General features: G+C 35.9%; 1 protein-coding gene across 2 annotated transcripts; it reads left to right on the forward strand.

Moving 5' to 3' along the window:
* The first annotated feature begins 319 nt into the window (after positions 1 to 319).
* Positions 320 to 21,535, forward strand: LOC124537384 (optineurin). 2 transcript variants are annotated; one of them, XM_047114215.1, is made up of 15 exons: positions 320 to 541; positions 696 to 920; positions 2,506 to 2,748; positions 4,366 to 4,557; positions 5,965 to 6,075; positions 7,114 to 7,209; positions 7,525 to 7,650; positions 8,148 to 8,249; positions 8,898 to 9,034; positions 9,656 to 9,805; positions 13,482 to 13,572; positions 14,714 to 14,823; positions 16,352 to 16,463; positions 17,213 to 17,368; positions 21,217 to 21,535. In XM_047114215.1, the coding sequence occupies exons 2-15, from the start codon at positions 711 to 713 to the stop codon at positions 21,304 to 21,306; spliced, it is 1,926 nt and encodes a 641-aa protein (XP_046970171.1). In that variant the 5' UTR covers positions 320 to 541; positions 696 to 710; the 3' UTR covers positions 21,307 to 21,535. The 2 variants fall into 2 exon arrangements, with proteins under 2 accessions (XP_046970171.1, XP_046970172.1); XM_047114216.1 differs by lacking the exon at positions 21,217 to 21,535 and adding an exon at positions 17,937 to 18,460.
* The last annotated feature ends 1,023 nt before the right edge of the window (positions 21,536 to 22,558 follow it).

Below are 22,558 nucleotides of genomic sequence, written 5' to 3' on the forward strand. Positions count from 1 at the left end.
AGATCATCATCGTTTAAAAAGCATACGTTATGAACCACTGAACTATCTCGGCTCTTGAAAAATAGATATCATGGACTAAGACAGCAAAAAAGCCAGTAATAAAACCTATTTACTTAAACTCCAACCAATACGTTTTGGATGCTTAAAAATATTGTAAAAATAAATAAGATTATTTAGATCCATCTTTGGAACCAATCAACCATCTTACTGATTTATAAGAAATTTTATAAAACGTGTTTAAAACAGTGCATAGATTATTTCGCCAATGTCACGCCAGATGGAGAACTCTGTTATGATTGAATCTGTCATTGTCACTTGTCAAGCCATTGGTGAAAAAAAAAATTGATACAGTGTCTTGTCTTGTATCGTAATTTTGTATTTATTCAGCAAAAAAGTGAATTTGCATTGTTTTGACAGATTCTCAAATCTCAGCATTCTATGATATCAAGTATCATAGTAATCTTAGATCAGTAAGTGTGACGCACGAGGCACAAGAAAGCTTAGGAAAAGGGTTTTTACACCGAGAAAACCTACTATTTCGGTACGAATTTTATAAAATGTGTTCTGAGTACTTATGTTATCTTTTTAAGTTGCAACATGACGTAAACTCGTCAACTTTAATTGATCAAATATTTTGTTTTGACATTGATGTGTTTTAACAATTTTATATGGAGTTATTGTAAAAATGTATGCAGGTGTCATGATAAAAAATGTCATCTAAGCCTGAAAATGATGACGACTCTTTTATAATTATCCTCGGTACATCCCCCGGTGCAAGTATGGATGCTGAAAACTGCAATGGAATTGTGAATGGTGTACCAGAACCAGTAATGGATAAATCACAGATTGAGGATGCAATGAAGGATCTGTCTGTAGAAGCTAATATGGCTTTCAAGGCTCAATTCAGTCTCGCTGACAGTGTAAGTAATAGTTAGTGTGAATTCTATATTATCATAATTGCATAAAAACATATCTGATTATGCAATTTTTAGTATATTAAATTTATTTATTGATGTAAAATAAAATCTATTTACTAAATAAATAGAAATAAGGTGATAAGGCTTTTAATATGTGGATACTAAGATCACAAGTTGGATCCAAATAGATTGATATTCATTAATGTTATTAATTACATTTTATACATCATAACTGACAATAGAGCTGATCCGAGTTCAGATGTATGAATATATCCATTGATCAGTTATATCAATACAATATGATACTGTGGATCTTTGGAAATACATTTGCATAAATAAATAACTCTAATTTGTACTTTTTTGACGTCTTGATTTCTTACAGTAGTCATACATCTTATAAATCAATCATTGCTAATACTATATTTTAACATGCTTAATTTGTTATAAGTTATCTCATGAAAACCAGAGGTCAAAATATACCTTATGCAAGTAGGCCCTTACAAGCAATTTACAATAATTTTTATCTCTTTTTATTTTGTAAGGTTCACCAAGAAGTTATACCAAGTGCACACACAATAGATATTCCTCTTGCCTGTTAAATTGCTGTTAAATCTTGTGTTTTTATTTGCAGCTTTTATTTTAAATATATACATATATTATAATCTTTATTTATATTCCTATAAAAGTTATCTTCATTAGCATCATAAAATAAAAATAAACTATCCATGCTGTTATAATGTTCCAGATATTATATTTTTCTCCATTGACTATACAAACTTTCAATTATTTAGAATTGATTTTATCATTTATTCTGAGCAGTGTATATATTATTATGAATGAATTGTATTTAGATAACAATTCTGTTATACAGTATATTATTTAATGTAGCATTAATAGTAAAAGCACAATTATAGTGTTTGGTTACTTCCTTCATTTTAAATACTGCAAATATATGTTTCTTTTCGTTCATTTAGAGTTACAGTCATTAAAAAGGGTAAATAGAACATTTGTTTACAATGACCCTAAAAGCTTGATTTGCTTAGTAGCCTCTAACTGATCTTGTGTTCATTGTTTTATATAAAGAATAAGTAAACATTTGATTTTTATGTATTTTGCAAATTCACTAAGTAATTGGTCAACAAAGTGAGATCAGGGGGGACTTGCATTTGCTACTAAGTTAAATAAAGTATCGCCTTTAGAGTATTTTCTTGATTGAACTCTAATTCTATTAGTATAAGGGTTATTTCTCCGTGCCTCGCGAAACATTAAAGCTCTTGGTCAAATATCTCACTTTCAAATTTAGAATAATAGTTTTGATGCTATGAATGCGTAAATGTTTTTCTATTTGTTAACTAGCTATGCCCTTGACCTTGTACGCGTTTGAATTAAGCAAAAAAAAATGTTGTAGCCTAAGTTACTCCTTATTATATCAGTTATCTGCCAGTGAAAGTCGCGTCAAAATCGGTCTACCCGTTCCAGAGATTAACTTTAATTGGAATATTTATTTAAAAGAATAACGTCATATCTTAGCTTACATCTAGCAATAATGATCGTAATCCACTTGGTTATAGTGTTAATATTGTTTTAGCCATCTCCCGCAAGTATGATGGTTGCCAGTACTATAATAACCGATGACAGAAGTACGGAAGAGCTACAGAAACGGTTTGGAGAGTTGCTCGATGAGAATGTAGTCTTGAAGGAGACGTTGAAGCAGAATAACGATTCGATGAAGGAACAGTTCATGCTGATAGCCTCCTGTCAAGAGGACATGTTGAAGACCCACAAGCTACACAGGGAGAAATTTGATGAGACAAGAGACCTGGTCGAGAGGGTAAGTAACACTCACTAAGGCCAATTCCCATCGGAATAAAATGAAACAAACCTTTTATTTAAATATTCAAACAGATTGACATGTAATAATTGATATATTTATAAGCTATTTATACTAGCGACCCGCCCCGGCCTCACAAAGGTGCAATAAAATTCTTTATCGATTTATCTAATAAAGGAAACCGCATCAAAATCTGTTGCGTACTTTTAAGATCTAAGCATACACGATCTACGTTGTTATTTACAAAAATTTCTACTGCAACTTCGCGAATAGACCGGGAGGTGATAATGACAAAATATTTTGTCATTTGTACCATCATTTTCGTTTTTGCCTTAACGTAATTAGACCCCTGAAGAACCGCCATACTGGTACAAATGACCAAATATTTTGTCATTATCATCTCCCGGTCTAGAAAATTCGAAACGCAATATTTTCGCGAATTACATCAAGTCAAATAAATGTCAAAGATTATTAATGTTATTAATTTCTGGATATTTACCATGTTTTGTTCACGTGAACAAGACATTCGTCGATAATGTCGAAATATCGAGCTCCACCGAACAAAAACAAAAAACATAGTAAATATTCTGAAATTAATAACTTTAATAATAAAAATTACCATGTTAATTTAAAATCTTATAATGTCAATGATTTTTTTTATTTCTTTACCTCTCGTGAATGATAGTCGGTAATATCGATTTTATTGTTCATGATATATTTTTAAATATCCTTTTATGATACTGGCTGGTTTCTGGTGTAAAATCTCGGTTTATAAAAAAAGTTATTGAGCTTCAAAAAGTCTGATCTCTCTGTCGTAGCGTTCGATTTATTTTGTTATTATTATTAATGCCCTGAAGCCGGTCATTTCCGTCGTTGTTTCGCACAGGAATCATAGAGAACGCATGGGTGTGATGCTGTATAAGCCATATCTATAGTAATTACATAGTATAAAACTATAAAACAAAGTCACTTACCGCTGTCTGTCCCTATGTATGCTTAGATCTTTAAAATTGCGCAACAGATTTTGATGCGGTTTCTTTTATTAGATAAAGCGATAAAGACTTTTGTTGCCCCGTTGGGAAGCCGGGGCGTGTTGCTAGTATAAAGGTTTTTTAATAGATAGAGTGATTCGAGAGGAAGGTTTTTGTATATAATACATGGACAATATAGTAAAGAAACAAGAAAAAATCTGTAGTATATTTAGTATCACCGTGCGAAGCTTAGGCCTCGATAGTTTTTTCAAAACATGAATCATATTTAATTAAATTAAATAAGAATTTCTTACAACAACAGCCTGTAAATTCCCACTGCTGGGCTAAAGGCCTCCTCTCCCTTTGAGGAGAAGGTTTGGAACATATTCCACCACGCTGTCCCAATGCGGGTTGGTGGAATACACACGTGGCAGAATTTCTATGAAATTTGTCACATGCAGATTTCCTCACGATGTTTTCCTTCACCGCTGAGCACGAGATGAATTATAAAGACAAATTAAGCACATGAATCAGCGGTGCTTGCCTGGGTTTGAACCCGCAATCATCGTTTAAGATGCACGCGTTCTAACCACTGGGCCATCTCGACTCAGAATTTCTTAACTTAAGATCAAATAACTCTTTGCAGCTCAGACAAGAAAACAAGCAATTAAAACTCGATCTGTCGCGTTTAACCGAAGCAGAGGTGAATGTCAACAATGAGACGGGCGAAAGCAAGTCTGGTGTCTCGTCGGAAATCGAATTCGTGACCTCCCCCGACGACGACACCATCGACAAGCTCACCGTGCAACTGGAGCTGGTTGAGAAACAGAGACGACAGGTATTTTTTTAAATATAAATATTGGACAACATCACATACATTACTCTGATCCCAATGTAAGTAGCTGAAGCACTTGTGTTATGGAAAAACAGAAGTAACGACGGTACTACAAACACCCAGACTCAAGACAACATAGAAAACTAATTATAATCTACCTTGACTCGGCCGGGTATCGAACCCGGGCATTCGGAGTTAAGTACCTATGAAAATCGGTGTACGCACTACTCTTGGGCCGAAAACCTCTTGATAGTTCAAACTGTTGAAGCTTTAACTCTTAATTATTAATTAATTACAAGTTAGCAGATATAATAAATCTTCCTTTATAATTGAATAAACAAATACAAAAACAACTAGTGGGGTGTATTTTGTATGATTCTAACTCTATCTATGTTGATACGGGCAACTGATTTCCTTTTAACATTAGAAATTGAGTCGAGATGGCCCAGTGGTTAAAACGCGTGCATCTTAACCGATGATTGCGGGTTCAAACCCAGGTAAGCACCGCTGATTCATGTGCTTAATTTGTCTTTATAATTCATCTCGTACTCGGCAGTGAAGGAAAACATCGTGAGGAAACCTGCATGTAACAAATTTCATAGAAATTCTGCCACATGTGAATTCCACCAACCCACAATGGAACAGCGTGGTGGAATATGTTCCAAAACCTGCTCTTCTAAGGGAGAGGAGGCCTTTAGCCCAGCAGTGAGAATTTACAGGCTGTTGTTGTTGTATTAGAAATTAGTCCTTCATTTATCTTAACAAAGATTAAAGCTTAGTTAATTTTTATTAATATGACGACCTCCGTGGTCGAGTGGTGGGTAGACCGGTTTTCATGGAAATGCCACTCCGAGGTCCCGGGTTCGATTCCCGGCCGAGTCAATGTAGATTATAATTAGTTTTCTATGTTGTCTTGGGTCTGGGTGTTTGTGGTACCTTCGTTACTTCTTTTTTTTTATAACACAAGTGCTTTAGCTACTTACATTGGAATCAGAGTAAAATTTAAAGCGTTCAAAATGCTTCTGTTGCCAAATTTAAAAAATTTGTTAAGGAACGCTTGTGTGCAAAAGGTTACTATACAATTAGCGAGTTTATGTTTGATAGCACACCTTGGGAATGAAACGATCGCCTCCTGGCTATTTCTAATCATATACTACTATGTATCTTATTAATTTGACAAAAAAAATAACAAAAAAAAAGACCCGCTGAGTTTCTTTCGCCGGTTCTTCTCAGGTCAGGGTCTTCCTTTTTCCGAACCGGTAGTGTTTATTTGAAAATAATAAGTAAGTGTGATGCTTCTATATTGAATAAAGGAATTTTAGTTTGAGTTTGAATGTATGTGATGTTGTTTCATACTATCTTCGCAGAGGAGGCTAGTATTTATTTGGATATGTTGTATTATATTTCTAGGTAATAGTGGAAAATGAGAAGTTGTCCTGGCAAAAGGAGTCCTTGGAGCACATTGTGGACGCGACTACTAAAGAGAGAGATGATGTCAAGGAGAAGTTGAAGAATGTTGAGGTATTTGTGATTTCAACATAATGACTCATTGTGACAACTTGTATATATATTCTAAAAAACCCTAAGATTAATTAAATAAAAAAAAATAACACGAATGACTAACCTATACTTTACAGATCTTTATTTATAATTGAACACAATTACCATCACTACATAACTTTAATCGGTTACAAGAATATTTTAATACATAGACGGTTAATTAGTATGTACGTATGTAAGAACAGTAAATACCACGACCGATACAAACAGACTCCAACCTAATCGACCGACAGTCAACCGAACATTAAACCGTTACTAAGCGTTCTGCCGTATTTATGTGAATCCGCTCGGTCTTATTTGAGAAGAGGGTAGTTCTTGTAAGAATATGTATATTTTTTAATAACTACTTGGTGGTATGGCTTTGCGCAAGCCCGTCTGGGTAGGTACCACCCACTCATCAGTTATTCTACCGCCAAATAACAGTACACAGTATTGTTGTGTTCCGGTCTGAAGGGTGAGTGAGCCAATGTAACTACAGGCACAAGGGACATAATAACGTAGTTCCCAAGGTTGGTGGTGTATTGACGATGTAAAGAATAATTAATATTTCGTACAGCGTCATTGTCTATGGGTAATGGTGACCACTTACCATCAGGTGGCCTATATGCTCGTCCGCCAACCTATACCATAAAAAAAACTAAATTTACTTGGTGACAAATACTAGCTTGTCTTATTATTTGAGATGCTATATTTGGTCAAGTCTATTTTCATCTTATAAGGAATTTTTATAACTGTAACTACAGACACAAGGGACATAACATCTTAGCTCTCAAGGTTCTTAATATTTCACACAGAACTAATATCTAGGGGTCGGTGGTGACCACTTACCATCAGGTTGCCCAACCTAACCTGCCTACCTGTCAAAAATAACCTTCAAATATTTTTAAGAATGTAATGTAATTGATTTTTATTTATTGACTCAAAAATAAAATGGAATACTGTGAGCTGGTAATAGTATAAAATGACCACAGCGAATAATATTTGTTCTTGTATTTCTAGCTCCAGCTGTCGACCAAAGAAAACGACCACATGCAAGAACTGCAAAAATTAAACTTTATAATAAGCGACCTGCAAAGTAAATTGAAGTCGTCCTCTGTAAGTACAAACATGTATATCGGAGCAGCATGGTAATCCTGAATTAGTGGGCACGTATTTTCCTTCGGTTCTGACATGACCTCAAGCAAAAATAAAATATCTCGAAGCACTTGGATCCAAATACAAGTGAACTAACGATTACGATGGGATGGCATTCCGATCTTACTGGAAAAAGCACAAGACAGACAACCTTACGTACACTCTGAATGTAAAATGAAAATTATATTAAGCAAATTAATATCTTGTCTTGCTTTTTTGGATCTAAAATTAAAAACTCATATTATGTGTACTTGGTCATCCATCAATTGCTTTCAGAACGTTCCCCCGGAGGAATTAATGAAACGGGAAGCGTACATACAACAGTTGGAAGGAAAATATTCGATGTTGCAGAATGAATTTAAAAAGGCTCAAATGAAAATTATGGAATTGGAAAACTTAAAAGTAAGTTCATAATTGTCTATGGAAATCATGTGGACTTTACATAAACAACAACAGCCTGTAAATTTCCCACTGCTGGGCTGACCTCTCCCATTGAGGAGAAGGTTTGGAACGTATTCCACCACGCTATTCCAATGCGGGTTGGTGGAATACACATGTGACAGGATTTCGATGAAATTAGACACGTGCAGATTTCATCATGATGTTTTCCTTCACCACCGAGCACGACATGAATTATAAACACAAATTAAGTACATGAATATTCTGGGTTTGAACCCGCAATCATCAGTTAAGATGCACGCGTTCTAACCACTGGGCATCAACATATGACCCTAATGTTGTGTGCTTAGTAGAGTTTTCGATCAATCTCATGCAACTATATTTTAACTATTTGATTGACATAGTCTTCCATTTTTTTTGTTAAATATTAATTTTGTTAGGTATTAAAATATTTACAATATATAAATATTTGTTATATATTATAAAAATCCTATTTTTAGTTGGAGTTCACGCAGCATAAGTCCGGAACATTGGAGACGGTGAAAATGTACAAAGAGCAGATACAAGAGTTAAACAAACGAATCAAAGAGATCCAGAAAACGGTAAGTCAATGTGTAGGATATTGCAGTTGTTCTCAAACTTTTGAAGTCGGGAACAACATATGACATTTTATTGCACGGGAAACTTATACATAATTACATAACTTCATTAACAGGGTTGGTCGACGTTGGTTAATATTAGGGATTACATTAGAAATTCGCATCCCGAATTTAAGGTGGGGGAAGGGGGGGTTAGAAAAGGGGGAGGGGGTAGTACCTAAACCAGCACTCTTTTGCCTGACACATAACAATCAAGACTCTAAAACGCAAGCGTAGTAGCGGCTGACTACTAGTATTAAATAATAATAATAAACCAATTAATAACTTTGACATCTCATATAGTGAGTATCAAAGTACGCGTTGTATTTGACAGTTCGCAATAAAACGTCCATTAATAAAAAAAGCAAATGACGTATAGGATATTCATTAAAACAGTAGATGAGAAAGTAAATGCATACATACATAAATTGTTTGTGTGTTAGTTTGTGTTTGTGTGTGTGTGTGTGTTCAGTCCATTAAAAAAGTATAACGAAAATGACGTATAGCTTATTCATTACAACATAGATGAAAACGTAAACACATATATAAACTGTTTTGGTGTTAGTTTGTGTGTATGTGTGTGTGTGTGTTAATGAGTAAACCGTTTTCCAGGTATTCCAGCCCGTTCGCTTTTCGATCAGCTCTGAAAACGAGTCGTTACCAGAGTACGCGAACTACATGTCCAGCGTGAAGCTCTACGACAGGACTCTCAAACATCTCGCCGAGTACTTAGACACGTTGACTAATGGGTAAGAACGTATAAAAACGAAGAAATCTATTGTATACAACTAGCGACCCGCCCCGGCTTTGCGCGGTTTGCAATGATACCAAATATACGACGACCTCCGTGGTCGAGTGGTGTGTACACCGGTTTTCATGGGTACGCCACTCCGAGGTCCCGGGTTCAATTCCCGGCCTAGTCGATGTAGATTACCATTAGTTTTCTATGTTGTCCTGGGTCTGGGTGTTTGTGGTACCGTCGTTACTTCTGATTTCCATAACACAAGTGCTTCAGCTACTTACATTGGGATCAGAGTAATGTATGTGATGTTGTCTCATATTTATTATTATTATTATACTGCAGAATGCCTTACAATGTTCACAGTTTTCGTTGTGTAATTTTATAGAGAAGACATATGTATACAGACAGCCGATAATCTCGTTAAAAAATTAATCATGTGAAGATAAATTTAGGGGGAGGGGTTGTAGTCATTTAATTCCATAACAAGTCTTTTCCATTCTATTTTAAAGTCAAGCATTCCATTCCAAGTGTTTTTATTTTCTGCCTCACACAAATAAAGCCACCACTCTGTGCTACTAGCTACCACTGTTTTTTTATTGCATGGTTCCTAAAAGTAATTTCCTTTCAGATTATCAGACAGCCTGGTCCACACATTGGGAGTGATCGCAAGTCTGCAGGACTTCAAGCTGGAACGCTCGTCAGCGGACGGCGTGACGGGCGGGCTCGCCGAGCTGAAGCTAATGGTCGAGAAGCAGCACAGCGCTGCTCTCAGCAACCTGTGAGTTAACATATATCATCATCATCATCATCGTCATCATCATCATCACCATCATCGTCATCATCATCATCATCATCATCATCATCATCATCATCGTCATCATCATCATCATCATCATCGTCGTCGTCGTCGTCATCGTCATCATCATCATCATCATCATCATCATCATCATCATCATCATCATCATCATCATCATCATCATCATCATTATCATCATCATCATCATCATCGTCGTCATCGTCATCATCATCGTCATCATCATCATCATCATCAACAGCCTATTTTTGTCCACTGCTGGACATAGGCCTCTCCAAGTGCACGCCACTGTGGTCTTTCTCCGGCCACTCGCATCCAGCTCCTGCCAGCCGCCTTGCGTGTATCGTCACTCCACCGTGCCTGAGGACGTCCTACACTACGTTTGCCGAGACGCGGTCTCCACTCTAGAACGCGTTTCACCCAACGGTTGTCGTTTCTGCGACAAATATGGCCAGCCCACTGCCACTTCAGCTTACTAATCCGACATAGCCCACCGGATTAGTAAGCTGAGTTAACATATAACAATGCTGAAACTGCTTAGTCTTGTCTTGTCTTTGTCAGCGCTGTTAAAGCGCTTCAAGGTTACATTTTAATGGTTCCGCGTTAACGTTGAGAATGAGATTTATCTTATAGAGTACAGTACAGAACAGGAACAGCTATACAGTACAGTTAAGGTCTCCTATTCCATTGAGGAGAATTGTTAGGTCATACTCCACCACGCTGTTCTATTGCGAAGAAATTAGACACATACAGGTTTCCTCACGATGTAGTTCTTTACCACCGAGCACGAGATTTATTATAAACACAAATTAACTAAATTATTATTGTATTATACTAAAACAAAACAAAAGGTGGACATGGAGATCTCCAAATGGGAAAAATAAAAATGAAATAGATTTCATACTATCAAACCAACCCAGAATATTTCATGACATTGGTACTTTGAACTTAAACTATCCGTCAGACCACAGGATAATCAGAGCAACAGTGAAACTATCACGTCAAAAGAAAAGTAGAGTCAAATTTATTAGCAGACAAATAAACCAACTAAAAACAGAACTAGAAATCTCAAATTACAAGCAAACTTTGTCAACATTGCTATCAAAAACATCTTATCTCCAGAAAAGTATTAAAATACAAACCCTTTATGACAACATCACTAACGCCATCAAGTGTAGTCTAAAATCAGCCCAAGTAACAGGAAAGGAACATAATCGTCATAAGATATTGTCGGCTCGAACATTGGAACTACTACAAAGAAGAAAATTGTTACAGCAAATCAAAAACAAATCTCGTTCGATGAAAAATGAACTAGCGGCACTCTACAAATTAGTAAACAAATATATAAAATACGACTACGGGAAACACAAAAACGACATCATAGAAAGACATATACACCTCACCGGTAGTACAAAAAAGGCTCACAAAGACCTCAAAGTATATAAAACTTGGATAGAGGGGCTAAAGAAGGCTGACAAAGAAGTAAGTAACCGTAATGATATTATCACTATAGCAACCGACTTTTATAAAAATCTATATAGTGGTAGCACTCAAACCAAAAATTCACCTTACAAGAGCACTAACACAACTATGCGACACGATAGCGAAGATAATATCGAAGCGATTACTGAATATGAAATTATAGAGACAATACAAAAGTTAAAAATAGAAAAATCCCCAGGTTCAGATAACATCACGAACGAAGCATTAAAGGCCGCACGTGAAATATTGGCCTTACCACTAGCTCATCTATTCAATTTAATACTACAGACATCTAAAACACCCACACAATGGTCCGAATCTAATATAATTCTAATATACAAAAAGGGTGACCCAAAAGATATAGGCAACTATAGACCGATAAGTCTATTACCGAGTTTGTATAAAGTCTTCGCTGCCATCATAAACTCAAGAATCAGTCCCGTGATCGACGCCAGACAACCGGTAGAGCAGGCAGGTTTCAGAAAGGGGTTCTCGACTGTGGACCATATACACACCTTAGAGCTAATCATAGAGAAGTACCGTGAACAACAGAGACCTCTATATCTCGCATTTATTGATTACCAAAAAGCTTTCGACACGGTATCACATGACAGCGTATGGGAAAGCATGGAAGAGCAGGGTGTTAACCAAGTATATATAAATGTCATCTGGAATATATACAACAACAACGTCGGCAAAATAAAGTTAGAATCACTGGGACCAAGCTTCCCCATAAAGAGAGGTGTGAGACAAGGCGATCCGCTCTCTCCGAAAATATTTATTGCCATATTAGAAGCCATCATCAGCAAGCTGAACTGGAATAAAAAGGGAATATACATACAAGGGGCGTTTTTAAGTCACCTTAGATTCGCTGATGACATAGTGATACTGTCTGAGACAAGCTCACAACTGCAGTACATGGTTGAATCTTTACAGGCAGTAAGCTCCGACGTAGGTTTAGAAATCAATCTCACTAAGACCATGACAATGACAAATAGCTATAAAAAACTAATACAAGTTAACGGAAATCCACTAAAATATACAGACACATATATATACCTGGGAAAAACAATAAGTTTTCATAAAGAAAACAACGACAAAGAAATAGAAAGAAGAATTCAACAAACATGGAATAAATATTGGAGTCTAAAAGAAATTTTCAAAAGTAACATGCACACAAGTTTGAAAACTAAGATCATGAACTCTAGCCTTCTACCGTGTTTGACATACGCATGCCAGACCTGGAAATTCACAGTCAAAGCTCGGCACAAAATTACCACCTGTCAGCGAGGAATGGAGAGAAGTATGCTCAAGGTAAAGAAACTTGACAAGGTACGTCACACAAAAATAAGATCCATTACTAAAGCTACTGATGCCCTGACCTACGCTCGAAAACTAAAATGGAAATGGGCAGGTCACGTAGCGCGGCTTACAGACCAAAGATGGACCGTGACGGCAACATTCTGGGAAGGCCCGCTAGGAAATCGGAGTAGAGGAAGACCACTGACACGATGGGAAGACGATATCAGAAAAATCGCTGGCCCAAAATGGGGCCAAATAGCACTCAACAGGGAACAATGGCAATCCTTGGAGGAGGCCTTTACCCTAACAGGGGTTCTTGCTTAAATTTAAGATATCATAAATTAGTAAAATTTAAATTAAATAGGTTAACTAGCGATAAAATTAGATAAGTAAAGTAAATTAAATCAACTATAATAGAAAAGATACCATAAACAACAAAACAGTAAAACTAACATTGTATTTAAGTAAGAAATAAAAGGCTTTTTTATTTTTATTTTATTTTATTATACTAAAACTCAGTTCTAGGAGAAGTACACACGACCAATCTTCTAGTTGAATATTTCATGCAATTTACTAAAACCTATGTTATATTAATAGTCTCCGAAGTTCCGATAGCCACTTTGCCGATGATAAATAGTTTTAGCAAATCAGAAATGAGTATTTAATGATTATTCAAGATTTCGACCATGTCATGTCGCGTTATTTTAATTGAAATATATATTGCTCGCCTTTATTATATTCCACACCAACGCAATATTAGGAACAGACAAAGACAAAGCTATATAAATGACGAAAGAAAGAACGAGACGACAATACTAAGTTATTGCTATTGAATACCACATATTTAATTTTTCAGAGGTCAAGTTCGAGGCGCGCTGTCTATTTTTGAAGGGATTTTCAAAGATTTTAACGAACTTCTTAAAAAGTCAGTCACGAAATCCGAAAGTGTAAGTAAAGTTTTATGTATTTATGAACACAATGCTTTCTGTCGATGTATAATAAGATAGTAAGTTTTTAAAGAAATCGATAGGTTTTAAATGAGTTTATAATAAATATTAGATTTTATATTTCTTATATAAAACTTTTACGTTTATATGAGATATTTATAATTGAATAATAAATATGTATGTAGTCAGATATAATTATTGTCCAAAGCGTACCCCTCCGTTTTAAATTTATGATTACATGATGTCTTAATGTGCGTGAGACGCCTTCGAGTAAGGATAGCAAAAAAATGACCACTTTTTTATTTTATTAAGATATTTTATTTATGGAAATGTAGGCAAAAACATGTCAAAGGAATTTAAAAAAAAAAAATTAAACTGTGTTGCTCTTTTAATCTTTTATTAATATTAAAGCAACTTGATAGCACGAATGTCATATCCGCTAGCTAATAGTTTAAAACGGAGAAGCGCTCTTTCGGTTTTGTTTATTTGCTTATATTAAAATTATCTTTATATAGCATATTTCAGACACAAGTAATAGAACTATTGTTGTTCCTCTGGGCTAATGTGTTGCTGTGTGGGGTCGCATAGTGTTGCTGTGTGGGATAGCACGAATGTCATATTCAATGCAAGCTAATAGTTTAAAACGGAGAAGCGCGCCTTCAGTTTTGTTTGTTTGGTTACATTAAAATTATCTTTATATAGCTTATTTCATACACAAGTAATAGAATTATTCTTGTTCCTCTGGGCTAATGTGTTGCTGTGTGGGGTCGCATAGTGTTGCTGTGTGGGATAGCACGAATGTCATATCCAATGCAAGCTAATAGTTTTAAACGGAGAAGCGCTCTTTTGGTTTTGATTATTTGGTTATATTAAAATTATCTTTATATAGCATATTTCAGACACAAGTAAGAGAATTTCTTGTTCCTCTGGGCTAATGTGTTGCTGTGTGGGATAGCACGAATGTCATATCCACTGCAAGCTAATAGTTTTAAACGGAGAAGCGCTCTTTCGGTTTTGTTTATTTGGTTACATTAAAATTATCTTTATATAGCTTATTTCAGACACAAGTCATAGATTTTTTTTATCCCTCTTCGATTGTAATGGGATAGACATAGTGTTGCTAATGTGTTTGGGGTCGCAGGCTCCGGCGGCGCTGTCGGCGGCGCTGCTGGCGCGCGAGCGCGAGGCGGCGGCGCTGCGCGCGGAGCTGGCCGACGCCGACCTGCTGCGCGCGCAGCTGCACGCCTACCGGTACGACGACACGATACACAACCCCCCCCACCCCCTCACACCGCCCGCCTACCGGTACGCAGACACGATACCCCCCCCCCCCCCACCTCCTCACACCGCCCGCCTACCGGTACGCAGATACGATGCCCCCCCCCAGCCCCTCATACCGCCCGCCTACCGGTACGCAGACACGATACACACCCCCCCCCCCCACCTCCTCACACCGCCCGCCTACCGGTACGCAGACACGATGCCCCCCCCCAGCCCCTCATACCGCCCGCCTACCGGTACGCAGACACGATGCCCCCCCCAGCCCCTCATACCGCCCGCCTACCGGTACGCAGACACGATACACCCCCCCCCCCCACCTCCTCACACCGCCCGCCTACCGGTACGCAGACACGATGCCCCCCCCCAGCCCCCCATACCGCCCGCCTACCGGTACGCAGACACGATGCCCCCCCCAGCCCCTCATACCGTCCGCCTACCGGTACGCAGACACGATGACCCCCCCCCAGCCCCTCATACCGCCCGCCTACCGGTACGCAGACACGATGACCCCCCCCCAGCCCCTCATACCGCCCGCCTACCGGTACGCAGACACGATGACCCCCCCCCAGCCCCTCATACCGCCCGCCTACCGGTACGCAGACACGATGACCCCCCCCCAGCCCCTCATACCGCCCGCCTACCGGTACGCAGACACGATGACCCCCCCCCAGCCCCTCATACCGCCCGCCTACCGGTACGCCGACACGCCCCCCCCCAGCCCCTCAGGCACACTCAGCCCCTTGCCATGGGCCAAGAGTTTCTTGCTAGTGTAAGCTAGCACATGCAGGTTTCCTCAAGATGTTTTTTAACCCTTATCGCCGAGCACGAAATAAATATATATATATGAGACAACATCACATACATTACTCTGATCCAAATGTAAGTAGCTAAAGCACTTGGGTTATGGAAATCAGAAGTAACGACGGTACCACAAATACCCAGACCCAAGACAACATAGAAAACTAATGATAATCTACATTGACTCGGCCGGGAATCGAACCCGGGACCTCGGAGTGGCGTACCCATGAAAACCGTACGTACATGTACACACCACTCGACCACGGAGGTCGTCATTAAATATATTAAATATATACATAAAACACAAATTAAGCATGTCAATACTCAGTAGTTCCTGCCTATTATTAATTAGTTTAATCTGCATTTGTTACGTTTTTAAGTAGCGAGTGTCCTTCCCCTGACCTCAAGCTATCTATATACCAATTTCGTCAAAATCCGTTCAGCGATTTAATTTATGATATTGGTATAGATTGTTCCTATTTTTTATTGATGAAACTAAAAAATTACTCAGTTGTGTCATATTTGCTTAATAATTAATATCATGTTCACCGCAAATATTCCTATCTCTTTTTCATTTGTGTGACTAAAAAGATAGAGTTGTTTACCGTCTCATTCTCATGTAAAACTGTAATGAAATACTTTTTTAAATAAATTCTATAGGAAATAAACAAAAACCGAAAATATTAATTGATACTTTCAGAAGTGACTTCGAAGCTGAGCGCGAGGCGAGAGAGAAGATGGCGAGTGAGAAGGAGGTCATACTCACGGATCTCAGAACGGCTCAGCGAAAAATACAGGAACTCACAACTCATGTAATGCAATGGGCATATAATTAATTCAACTACTTTCTAGCGAGGCATGTTTTGAAATCAAAATAAACTTTATTCAAGTGGGCTTTAAAAGCACTTTTGAGTCGTCAATTAACAAATAGGTGAAACAACCACTGGTTCGGAAAGTAGATTCTACCGAGAAGAACCGACAAGAAACTCAGTAGTTACTCTTTTTCAACGTTTAAAAATTACAAAGTCATGTTAGTTAATAAAATTATTTAAATTAATATAACCTGCGTGGAAGTCAACAGGCGCTTTTTTATCATCTAAAAAATCTTGTATCGAGTAATAGGCCTTTTTTACTAATATATTTTTTATAAACGATTTGATTTTACGAAACGGCAAAGTTAAAAATGACTGCGGAATTTTATTATAGAAACGGATACCTTGCCCCAATAAAGATTTATTGACTTTGCGGAGTCGGAAACTTGGCGATATAAGCTTATCTTTACTCCTAGTGCATATACAATGATTATCACTGATTTTATTTCCAGCGTTGGCATAAAACCTCTTTGAATACATCTCATAGCCTCATTATACATTTGTGAGAGATTTTTTCATACATATTCGAGTTTTCTCAGGCGTTTTTACCTTCAAAGCCGACCAAATGATACTTCAATGGCGGTTACCTTGACTAAACCCATACTCTTCAATTGAGATTGACTGACTCTAACCGCTGAACCATGTATCCACTTTAAATATATATATAGAAAATATTATTCGTTTGTTAGTTGGAACAAATCCGCGCACTAAACCCAGCTTTACACAAGAGCGTCACCACGACTCGACCGACCAGCGCGTCTAGACCGGCTAGTGCTAGACCGGCCTCTACCGCCGCTGCCACCACCGCTACAACAGCCGGCACCACCACTACCACCGGCAATATGGTGAGTTGTGATTTCATTTCCGTTTAAGTGAAGATTTTTACTTGGTGGTAGGGCTTTGTGCGAGCCCGTCTGGGTAGGTACCACCCACTCATCAGTTATTCTACCGCCAAATAACAGTAGTCAGTATTGTTGTGTTCCGGTTTGAAGGGTGAGTGAGCCAGTGTAACTACAGGCACAAGGGACATAACATCTTAGTTCCCAAGGTTAGTGGCGCAGTGACGATGTAAGGAATAGTTAATATTTCTCACAGCGTCATTGTCTATGGGTGATGGTGACCACTTACCATCAGGTGGCCCATATGCTCGTCCGCCAACCTATACCATAAAAAAAAAAAAAAAAAAAAAAAAAAAAAAGCAATATTCCACCGTATGTCGAAATGTTCAAAAATATTTAATAATGTTTATTATTATTGTTTGCTAATTTTCTCTGATTTTATAAATTTATTTTCGAATGAATGTTAATTTTTTTTGAGATTCAGTAAGTAAAATAATCTTTGAAAAGTAACGGTTTTTTAAATAAGTTTAGAATTAAATTAAGAAGGGAATGTTATAATTTCGAAAAAACAAAGGTCCGCAAGAAGAAGAAAGTCGTAAGCAAAAGTAAGGATGTCGCACACGAGACGACGCCGCCCCCGCTGCGGTTCGACTGCCCAGTGTGCGACCAGCCTTTCAAGACCCTCATTCTATTAGAACAACACGTCGATTCTTGCTTGTTATAAATACTATAGGATTTAATTAGCAAATTTAGTTATGCAGTTACGTTCCTAACGCTTTTTAAATGTTTATGCTGGTTCCACACAATTTTTCGAACTTTAAAATGCTGACGGTACCGATTCTTTTTAGACTTTTTAAAAATGACAGTAATTTTAAGAATACAATCAAGATCAACATATATGTTGTATATTTTTACACTGCCAATAGTTTAGTAGATTAAGTTAATTCAATAGTATATTTGAGTGTTCTATGTACTGTCCCGAATAACTTTTTTATAATAGTGAACGCCGTCATGTACATAGATTACATACATAGTCTATAAATGGTCTCAAGGTTTACAAATCCTTCATTGAAGTTGTTTTAACATCATATCAGACATTCTGACGTCAAACATAAGACAAACTCTAACTGCTAGCGCGCACTACACAACAACAACACACAAGGGTGACTGTTTCGTCACTCTTGTCAAGTCCGTGAATATGTATGGAGTTGTGCGCACGTTACGACGTGACCACACGGTCACTTGTCACTCTCATCGTTAGTCTTTCGCTATATGCACTTTGACTGCCGACTTTGGCGCGTGCTAATGGCGTCACTGTCTATTCAAAACGTAAAGACGATACTGATAATGATGTTCTAATAGAAAAAGTGGAAAAGAGACCAGCTCTTTATGATAAAAAATTTAAAGAGTATTCAGATATTCACGTGAAAATTAAAGCGTGGGAAGAAATTAGTACCCAGTATTCTCTTCGCTTTGTTTTTTTGAGTCTCACGAGTTCACAGAGAACCACCGTCTCTTCGAAATCCATAGTGGCAAATGACACTTCGATATCGAAAATGTTTTGTCACTGTCTCTTTTTATGAGCGCACTCCACTTTGGAAACGTGATGTGATAATGACAAACACTTTAAAGTCACCGTGACAAAAATCAACCGTGCGCGCTCGCTCTAAGATGTGAATTTATCGATTCAAAATCAAAATTCCATTTATTCGAGTAAACTTTTCAATCGTCATTTAACAACTATATTAAGTAAAGCTACCATTGTAAGCAGAATCGAGGCCAATTAAAATAAAACTTATTCAATAACAAAAGTCTATGTTGTATGTATGTGAACCCAGCTTTACTTTTCTTCACTGTATTTAGACTTTTTTTTTTAATATTGTTATAATAATTAAAAATAGTTAAATCGATTCGAATTGAAAGTTTTATTTTTAAATAATGCATTTGTTTTTGTAATTAAATTGTTTTTTATTTTTATAATTTGTAATAAATTATTATTTTAATTTTAATGCACATGTTTTAATGTAATGAAGTCTACTAAGAGCTATTTCATTGGGTAAGATTATATATTATAGTATTGATGTTTGTGCTTAAATGCCGGTTGTATTGATTGATTGATTAATACTGTCTTACAAATTAATTTGCATGATATATTGCGCAAAGATTTTCTAGAATGTTGTTCTATTTTTTGATTTATTTTCTTTTTCCATAACTATTAATATAATATTTTATTAATGTCATATTAATAAACTTAGATGTGTAAGTGGTTTATGCCAATCTAGGTCAGTACAAGATGAGTTGCAATACTTGGTATTTTTGTTTTCCAGTCTGATGGTTTGAGTGAGCCAGGGTAACTACAGAGATATATGATCTTATTTCCTCAAGTTGATCATCTCATTGGCAATAAAAAATGTTACTATCTCTTACAGCGTCATTTTCTATGGGTGGTAGTGACCACTTACCATTAGGTGGCAATTTATGACTAGACGGACGGACACATACATAATATATCAAGATTAGGCCTCTTTTAGTCTCTAATGTTTTAAAAAACAAAAATATTTTATTTTTAAGTGAAAATGAGTGATCCAATCTATGTATTAACAAAGTATGTCATGCTTATATTTATATATAGGGTATATATAAATATAAGCATGACAAATTAAATCTTTTCCTCAAAGGGAGAGTCTTTAGCTCAGCAGTGAGAAATTAACAGGCTGTTGTTGTTGCATACAATATTATCTTAATACAATTTGCTATCGAGTTATCCTTTGTTTAACTTTCTTCTTGCTCATGATTTAAGATAGATTCATATATAGGAATAGTCCATTCCAATGATAAAAGGAAACATTCAAAACATACCGTATTTTTCAATATCACAAGTGTTTTGTTCATAATTCCACTATAAGATTAACTACAAAATAGTTCTTGATTAATATATCTTCATTTGTAATACAACAATATTTCACTAAACTACATAGATCCACTTTAATTTCACTTCCAAAGTAACGAAAACAGTTTTGTCAACATTCAAGACGCCAATTCTCGATGACGAACTTTAAAAGTAGAGGCCTCAACTGGGCATGTTCGCTAAACGAATGTAGACGAATGAATTTATACAGATAAAAAAATATATTATTTTAGTTTTAAAATTCATTATAGATATTTTTTTTTAAATATATTTATTTGATTGGTTGTAATATATACATAATATGAATTATTTATTAGAAACGTAAAAAGTTACCTAACGATAGATAAAAAAGTTATTTTTATACAGTAAGGTTTTTACATAAAAACAATATTTTTACCAAAAATGTTAAAAGAATTATTTTACTTAAAAATAATCTCTTATCTCGTAATGTAGATCAGTTTTGTGCATAGCAATTTTATAGTTTTGAAAATAATACAATGGTAAGAGAGACGTTCGTCTCTCATCTTTCGTATCATGTGCACGGATGCTTATTCGTAATTCTCTGAAGTTTTTTATTACGATATGGCTTTGCTTAAAAGGAAAATTAAAATTAAAATTAAAAAAATATATATCGTTCTTTAGCATTCATTACCCATTCATTCAATTATTTTCACCTCACTAATCGAACGCAAATGACATATCAATTCAAGGTCAAAGTTGTTTATTTACCTTTTCTCCTCTTCCCATTGGAATAGACTATAGTTGTCTGAACACTTAGTATCAATATGTGTTAGCTATCCTTTTTCAATTGATTGAGATAGAAAGGGATAGCAGTAACAAATGTATTGATGTTAATGGCCGTGAGATTTTGTTTAACTAAAAAACTAACCTTTTTTTGTTGTTGTAGAAAATTCTGAAATATAAAACCTTTTTTTCTCGTTTGTAGGTCTACACCTGTCCAAAATGTATGAAGTTCTCGAGCGATCAGTACAAGGTCATGGAGGATCACTTCGATTTCTGCTTGGATGACTTTTGAAGTGGTGTAAGTATTGTTGTCCCTGTCGCACTACTAGTCTGAATGTGTAAACTCGTATGTGTTGGAGTGTATACGATATAGTTACCGTTAGATTTCAGTTTGTTATATGATTTTCGTATATGTATCTATCGTATTTAGTTTTATAACACGTGTCAATTAAGAGAATATTTATAAATGGCGGAAAGTGAATAAGTTAAGATGGATGGCAAAATTATTTTATATATATCTAATTCAAACTACGTAATGTTGATTTTAATAGTTAAAATACACAAGTAAATAACATAGAGTAATATTTATTTTCATAAATTGAAATTAAAATTTTATTTTTTGATTAAAACGTAAATTTTCTAAATTTTAAGTGTGTAAGAGAGATGGCAGTATCTCGAATTCCATTTATAAAATTTCTTTATTGGCGTGTGTTTAACTTGATGAATTAAACGGATGATTTTGGTCAACAATATTTTCTTTAAGATCCAACTACTATTAATTCGTGTATAAATCCGCACGTTTTTGTACCAAATTAATTAGATTATATACCATTTTAAAATATCGATCGAAAAACAAGTAAAATAAAAATAGTAAATTATTGTATTTTGTTTAGATGTAGCGTCAGAAAAAAACAAAAAAAAATTAATTTGTAATGTTTTGTTAAAATTAAGTTGTTATGCTTTAAGACACAATTATGTGAAAGTGATGCTTCCATTGTACTTTAGTGAGCTGTTAAGTGTCGGTGCCATTCGTATAGTCAAAATATTTCTAACCAACGATACGAGTATTTAATATAATATATGTATAATATAGTATTTTATTACGCACACTTTATAAGCAATAAAAGAAATATGCTATTTTATGAATGCTGTGTATAGTTTTAGACGAATTGTAACTGGTAACACTATACTTTCCATTAAGTGTCGTCCCACTAAAAATTAATTCTCGACTTTCCGATATATTAATAACAGAAAGTTTTTTTTTTTAATAACAGAAAGTTTTTTTTTTAATAACAGAAAGGATTTTCTTGCGAAACCCGATTGAAATGCAGTTGTTTTCGCTATATATAATGTATTAAATAACAGATAATAAATAAATGAACACGTTTAAAAAAAACTAAATTGCAACAGTAGCAAAGGTAAGTTTAAATAAGTTTTATATAAAACCTTTTCTACAATAAGCAGAGAAACAGGAAAAGGTTTTCAATTACCGCGTTAAACAGTTTCGTTCCAATAGTCGCATGAAGAAATGAGAGTATTTTAAT

This window comes from Vanessa cardui, chromosome 18, assembly GCF_905220365.1.
Source record: "Vanessa cardui chromosome 18, ilVanCard2.1, whole genome shotgun sequence".
Taxonomy (NCBI): domain Eukaryota; kingdom Metazoa; phylum Arthropoda; class Insecta; order Lepidoptera; family Nymphalidae; genus Vanessa; species Vanessa cardui.